This window comes from Leopardus geoffroyi, chromosome B4, assembly GCF_018350155.1.
Source record: "Leopardus geoffroyi isolate Oge1 chromosome B4, O.geoffroyi_Oge1_pat1.0, whole genome shotgun sequence".
In the NCBI taxonomy this organism is placed as follows: Eukaryota; Metazoa; Chordata; class Mammalia; order Carnivora; family Felidae; genus Leopardus; species Leopardus geoffroyi.
In genome coordinates this window covers 68,669,217-68,676,476 of record NC_059341.1, presented here as the reverse complement: position 1 = coordinate 68,676,476, position 7,260 = coordinate 68,669,217, and the positions used below count along the sequence as shown (strand labels likewise).

Below are 7,260 nucleotides of genomic sequence, written 5' to 3'. Positions count from 1 at the left end.
ACTCACGAACCGTTAGATCATGACCTGAGCCAAAGTGGGACACTTAGCTGACAGAGCCACCCAGGCGTCCCAATATCAGACCCTACTTAAAGAATTTTGAGGCTGCTGGTGTCCTAAGCAGAGAAGTTGTCATAGAATGAAAGGGGTGATGTAATTGGCATAGAAAAGTGGGGGAAGGGAACAAAAACATAGTTTCAATAAGTTTAACTGTGAAGGGAAAGGATGAAATAGGATAATGGCTTCATGAGATAAAGAGTAGAAGAAAAACATTTTGGAGAGGCATGATATGACTCAGTTTCTCATTGAGTTGTAGCATTCTTATTATTATCAATAAAAACATACGCTCATGAATTGCTTGAAAACTTGTATTTATTTTTCACATCCAGTCAACAAGAGAACAAAATGCCTCAGAATGAGAATTCACACTTTGAGTGAGATACAAATGTTTAGTTATTCTATTTTAGTGATTTTTGTGCATTTATAAAATAAATACCTGGCCTGTTATACTTGGAAAGGTGATATTAGCGTTAACTGACTGTTGGGAGTGTAGACTGTTTGCACATATCTAAGCAAGAACATGCCGTGATGTGCCTATATCTGTAAGGTATTGTACTGCCATTAGGACAGTCAAGAAAAACTTCCCGGAATTCGTACTTATCTTCTTGGCAGCAAAGACATGAATTTGCCAGCTGAAAGATATGATAATTGTACCTAAAGGAAAAGAATATTCAGCAATAAATATTTTGGGGATATCTTCTGAAACAAATTGACATCAATGCTCAAATTATAATTGTCTAAGCGATTTAGCAATCCTTCCAACCAATTTATTCTTTACCTATACTTTGCATTTCCCCCTCACCATGAACTTCTGATGTGGATCAGTGATAATTGGTATGTAAGACAAAAGAAATCCAAAATGGAACTTTATAATCTTATAATTAAAATGTTATGGTGAAAAAATATAAACATATTTTTAAATATACAACTTCATACCAAATTATTATTTTCTATATATTAATCTACACATGAAAGTGTTCATGAAGGAAAAACAATATATATTATGTCTAAAATGTAAGTGACAGTTTAAAAACACATTTTTAAGCAAGACTATCTGCTTAAGTACTATCAGTAATTACTGTGTGAAAATAAATACATTTGCTATGAATGTATTAGGTTTGATTTATTTAGAAGGCTACTTTAAACCATTCATTACTGTTGAAAATGTTTATTTTATTTCTAAGATCTTAATGTCTTAGATATTTGTTTCATCAGGTTTTGATCATTAGCTCTCACGTAAAAAATGTTCCATGTAATTTTTAAAACTTAATTTCCTCCACAATGTTACAAAATTAATGCAAGTACACATTCAAAGAAACACTCACCTAACAGTGTTCTTACATTCCCCTACACATCTTGCCATCTCAAGTTTTTTCTGGCAACCACGGTACTTAACAGTCACATTCACAAGTGAAGATCTACAATTAGTATTACCTAAAAGAAAATGATAATAGAACCAGAAATGAGGTTTAACATTAGCAATTGCTAAGTCTCAGTTTTCTGAACCTTTAGTGGAGAATCATAACAAAAAATACTTCATAGTGTTGTTGAAGGGATTAACTACTTCAGCACCCAGCACAAGGTACCTGGTTAGTATTCAATAATTATGTTTAATAAATGTTATCTTTTCATTAGTGCTATCATTATCATAGGAGAAAGAGGAGGGAGGGAACAAGGAGGAAGGGAGGAGAGAAGGGGGGAAGGGAAGATGGAGCTGAATGGATTGTTTCTGACATCCATTTCTCATTGTTGACCATTCTTATTATCTAATGTATCAGTTTACAACACAACCTGCTTATATTAGAGAGCAAACTATATTTTTTTTCATGAGAATCAAATTTCTTCCTTGTAAACACCATTGTTTTTTAATGGGAAGAATGTTTCAACCAACACAGAAAAGTAGAATACATAACTTAGACATATCAATTGTTAGTTTCTGCATAAAGGTTAGATGACCTGTTATGTTAAAAACACAGAAGACTTTCTATTAATGATCTGACATTTTGTTTTAAAGAAACACTAAATTTTTGTCAACTGTTGACATTTCCTCTACATGTGGAACCTAATGTTACTTACATGTATAGCAACATTTGTTTGAATCATAGACTCTGTCTTCCTATAGGGGTAAGAGAAATAGAAAAAAGACTTAAAAACACAAGTATTATTTTATAAATAATATAACATTACTGAACTTACTGAAATTACAAAGGGGAAAATGGAACAGATAAATATGCTGATCTCAGATCCAGGAAGCATGGATGAGAGAGCATAATAATAAAAATGAGTCTGAATATTTACACTAAAAATTTTCAACCGTAGGGAGAAAGGGAAAAAAATATCTAAAATGAAGTCTTCTTTAAAATAACATGCAAGAAAGTAAAAAAATAATCCTCCCTTATGTTAATTGAAAAATACTTTCATTCTGATATTACTACTAGACACTATAAGTTTCTTACAGACAGGATTTTAACCTTACACGTTAAAACTCAATAAATGTTTAAATCCAACATTGGAGTACTGAAATCAAACTTTAAACTATATTATCACTTATATCTTCAGAAAGAAAAATTACTTAAGTTTGAACTGGTGAGCATTTATTATTAACTAATTTAATTAAGACTTAAGCTTAAAACTTAGCATTTACTAATACAAAATCCTCACCATATGGTGGGGGACAGTAAAAATGAAGACTGTGGCATAAAGAAAGAGCTGAAAAGTACACTTAAATGTGATTTTATGAAAACTTTGTATTTTTATAAGAAATGATTAACCCGAATCCATGAGCCTTAAAAAAAAACAAGGTTGGTGTGTTTTGGGTTTTTTGTTTTTTTTTTTTTTTTTGGTTTGTTTAAAAGTAGCAAAATGCTTTCTAAAGTAACATACTTCTTCTAGAATAGCACTAGATTAAGCTTCACGGAGCCTGCAAATATAACTTTGATATGAAAAATATACTTGGCAATAAAAGGTGTGAAACAGATCTGGAATGGAATCCATAAGAAATTTATGTCTGTTGGCCAGACAGACTTTTCCAAATGAGAAAGAAGACAGATTGTGTTTATATTTAACATAAGAAGTGGATGTTGTTGATCATTACTTAAGAAGATAACTTACTTCTGCACACCAGGTCTGCTTTGGGCAGTCCTGGACCACTGCGATGAAACCAGTGCTATGGCAGGAGTAGGAGATGCATGGATTGCTAGGGTCATCAAATGAAGCACCAATCTGGGAGGCAGAGAGGAAGAAAGAAGAAAGGAGTTATTCATCTTGATTTCTTGTTGAGGTTGAAAATAAAAATCTGTAAAAAAAAAAAAAATTCAAATTCAGATTGTTAAGTGAATTTCCAGAGGTACCTTCAGTCACTAATTAATATTTAAGAAAAGTGAGTTAAAAGCTGTCTACTTCCATGAATAAATCAATATGCCTCCTTGAGAGCACAGACTGTGAGTCAAGATTCTGAATCCTCAAGTGAAAATTCACATATTCTATTCACCTACTCAGTCACTGTATTATATTTTAAAAATATTTTCAAGCAAGGTTGTATTATGATAACAGGAAATCAACCAATTGTTATGCTCTAAATTTGAGGGAAAAGAAGTAATCTAAGTAGAAAAATTGGCACAAAATAGTTTTATCAGATTACTACAAATGATAAATGATAACAAATGATATATCCCATGAGACATCCTACCTCTACTTCTGCTTGTATACTTGTAAAGTTCTCTGGATTGCTTTAAAAATAATTTATGTTCGAAATTCAAATGCCAGCTTGGGAAATTGTATTTATTTCAAACTGCAAAATGAACTTTCTGATAAACTGGAATTTTATTATTTCAACTATTTTACATACAAATGGTTAGAGGTAAAACTTTTCCTTTGTTCTTTAAACATCATCATATTTTATGTTTAAAAACTTGCATAGATTCTATGCGGCGCCTAGGTGGCTCAGTTGGTTAAGCATCTGAATCCTGATCTCAACTCAGGTCACGATCTCATGGTTTGTGAGTTCAAGCCCTGCATTGGGCTCTGAGCTGACAGCCCGGAGCCTGTTTGTGATTCTGTCTCTCCCTCTTTCTGCCCCTCTTCCACGCCACTCTACTCTCTCTCTCTCTCTCAAAACAAAAATAAAATGGGGTTCCTGGGTGTCTCAGTCTGTTAAGCATCCAATCTTGATTTGGGCTCTGGTCATGATCTCATGGTTCATGAGCTTGAGCCTCATATCGGGCTCCATGCTGATGCCACAGAACCTGTTTGGTATTCTCTCTCTCTTCTCTCTCTCTGCCCCTCCCTCCTCGCACTGTCTCTCTTTCAAACCAAATAAATAAACATTTAAAATAAATAAACTAAGAAAAAAAACTAGAATAGATTCTCAAATCACATTACCTTTGGAAACCAAAAATTAAGAAACCAAGACAGAAATGTGAACATGATAAATAAGTTAAAACACTCATCAGCTCTGTTTTATGTATTTCTTAACATAGCACATAGATTTTATGCTAGACTCTTAATATTTAGTATCACCAGCTCAAAAGGATTATCAATTTGAGAACCATGTGGGTTTTATGGCTTCCTGGCACCTTTTTTAAAAAGTTAAATTACTTTCCAAAATGCCAAATCACTTGTCAAAATCTAGCCCTGAATATACGTGTTGTTATATTCACATAATGGGGTTCCAGTCTTTTGGGGTTTTTCATTTGATCTCTGACAGGTTGGCCATCTGATATTTCTGGCTATAATTACAGTTTAACTCTGTTCATTGATTTGAATGTCACAGAGTGTGCCTTCTCCATCTGGTCAGACCCCTGGGAAACTTTATTCAGAAGTTAGGTAGTTAATGATCAAGTACATTTTCCTCCTTTGAAGCGAGCCATGCTGAGTGTTACATTTGATGCTCCTTTTGAAGTGAACATAGGGGGGAAAAGTGAACAGATTCTGCTCTACCATTACCAATGATTTTTTTCAAATTATAAACTGAAAAAGCCTACATTTATTCATAATTATATAAATAAAAATATTTTAAGGTAAAAACAGCCTTACCTTATACTCAGTATTGTTAAATAAGCATGTTCTTGGTTCTGAAAAATAAATACATTATTTTACCCTAAAATAAACATTATAATTCTGTTTTTATTTATAAACCAGAAATTGCATATGGAATCATATTTATCAATCTATTAAAATGTTTCTTCCCACAACATCATCTCCCTTTAATAAACTCATTATATTCATAATTATTAATTCTAGGTTTCCCCCACTCCAAAGATAGTGAGTTTTAAGAGATCAAGTATGATTCTGTTTTATTTATCACACTCCTCTAGCATGGAGTTTAACACATATTAGAAGCTCAATGAATATCTCTTGAAAATGTGAATAAGTAAACAACTATTCAATTCAAATAATGTATTGTGAATACACACCACAGTATCCAATTTCACAGCAGGAATCATTAGCTTTGAATTTTACAAGCCTCTCTCCAGTTTTGCATGTGGGTGCAGAAGGGCACTCCTTGGGTTTACAGTCTACAGCCTTTGCATCAGTACAGGTGCATTTGTGGCAATTGGCAGTCCATATATCTCCAGGCTACAGACACAAACCAAGTTCAGACTTCTATTCAGATACAGGAATGACAGCAATTGGATTAAAGTAGAGACAAAGTGTGTACTTACAGATTTCTCTTCTCCCAGCGGACCATGACAAACTGTTAACATGCGATGATAAAAGGTAATTAAATTTGGCAAAATAGAACCATCTGTTATACATAGATAACCACCAGGTGGCCAATACAGAAAAACAGAATTATGGAGAATTGTATGGTGCCTTCAGGTGGGTAAGTCACATCCACCTACTTTGAGCAAACTGTCTCTAATGAGTATAGATATTTCCTACTTTACAATCCCAGCACAGGTTAATTATTAATTTCTGCTGGCAGTGGTCAATAAATCTTATGACTGTTGTTTTACTTACTGTTTTACAGTCTGACTTCTGCTTCCATACCCTGCAAGTCACCAAGACTTTGTAATTACCAGCCCCTAAGGCCCTTTATCAGTTTTTCAAGTTCCCTACAATTGCTGACATTTCTAACTCTCACCTTCTTGAAAATGTTCTCCTCCCTTCAAATTCAACACTATGAAATTCCTTTCTTTATTAGCAACTTTTTCTCTTCCTTCTCATTGTCTCTGTCCTTTCCTGGTACTTTTCTTCTATCTCCAGTATCCACTGTAATGTCAAGTGGATGACTCTCAAACTTGTAGCTCCAGTACAGACATCTCTTCTAGACTATGGGCCCAGGTTTCCCTTGGCCTAATAAATAGCATTGCAGACCTAATAAATGGCATTATTGAGACCCTCAAACTCAATAAGCACAAAACAGATTATATCATCTTGCCCCTAAAACCAGTTTCTCATCTAAACTGACTTCTTCCTATTGAGAACCAAAGTATTCTTTCAATTATTTGAGCTTAAAACTTAGGAGTCATTTTGATTCCTTCCATTTCATCACTTGGCAACCAATCGACTGCAAAATTCTGTATCTTCATCTTTACTTCATTCCCTTCCTTTCCTGGTTGTACTTGCTACAGTACTACTCCAGGATGTTGTTATCTTTAATCTAGCATATGTGGGCTTTTCCAGGGGTAACTGACTCAGATTCCTTCCTGATCCAATCAATTCTCTATACCACAGGTAGAGCAGTTTTTCTAATGCCTAGTGTTCACCTCATCTTTGCCTTGGTTAAAAACTTTGGATGGCCCCTAATAGACTTATAAAATAAATACCTAATTTCAGCATTCTAGCTTCTGAGGTCTGCTACAATGTGGCTCCAATCTATCTTCCCAACTTAGTCTCATTCTCTCATTTACATGCCCTGGACTAGCCTACATGTTTCTCTCAAATTCCAATTCTGTAGTGAAATACCTAAAGATTCCTCCAAAGTATACAATATATGTTATATATACATGACAGATAATATGTGCTCTCTATATAATACATATTTCAAGTCTTTTTTATTGTGAAATTTATTTTCAGCCTTATATGAAAACTGTTTTTCTTTAAAAAAATATCCCTTCTTCCACTATATCCTAAGATTAGAGAATGATTTTCTTTTTGGGGGGGGGGGCGGGTAACTTCTGTCACTTTCTAAAAAGCACATCACATTGGCTGGAGAACAGTGGGGACTCAAAATCCTCTAAAATTATCTAACTTTGGTTA

The 7,260-nt window shown here is 33.9% G+C and overlaps 1 protein-coding gene across 1 annotated transcript in view; it reads right to left on the bottom strand.

Annotated features, from left to right (window-relative positions):
• Window positions 1-351: 351 nt before the first annotated feature.
• Window positions 352-7,260, bottom strand: part of MUC19 (mucin 19, oligomeric) — a 100,449-nt gene continuing 93,540 nt past the window's right edge. Inside the window, exons 71-77 of the mRNA XM_045466469.1 lie at window positions 5,721-5,752; window positions 5,472-5,634; window positions 5,092-5,129; window positions 3,165-3,279; window positions 2,134-2,169; window positions 1,383-1,491; window positions 352-711 (exon numbers count right to left, since the gene is read on the bottom strand). Coding sequence (XP_045322425.1) covers window positions 528-711; window positions 1,383-1,491; window positions 2,134-2,169; window positions 3,165-3,279; window positions 5,092-5,129; window positions 5,472-5,634; window positions 5,721-5,752 — 677 coding nt within the window. The 3' untranslated portion in view covers window positions 352-527. The remainder of the gene's footprint in view (window positions 712-1,382; window positions 1,492-2,133; window positions 2,170-3,164; window positions 3,280-5,091; window positions 5,130-5,471; window positions 5,635-5,720; window positions 5,753-7,260) is intronic.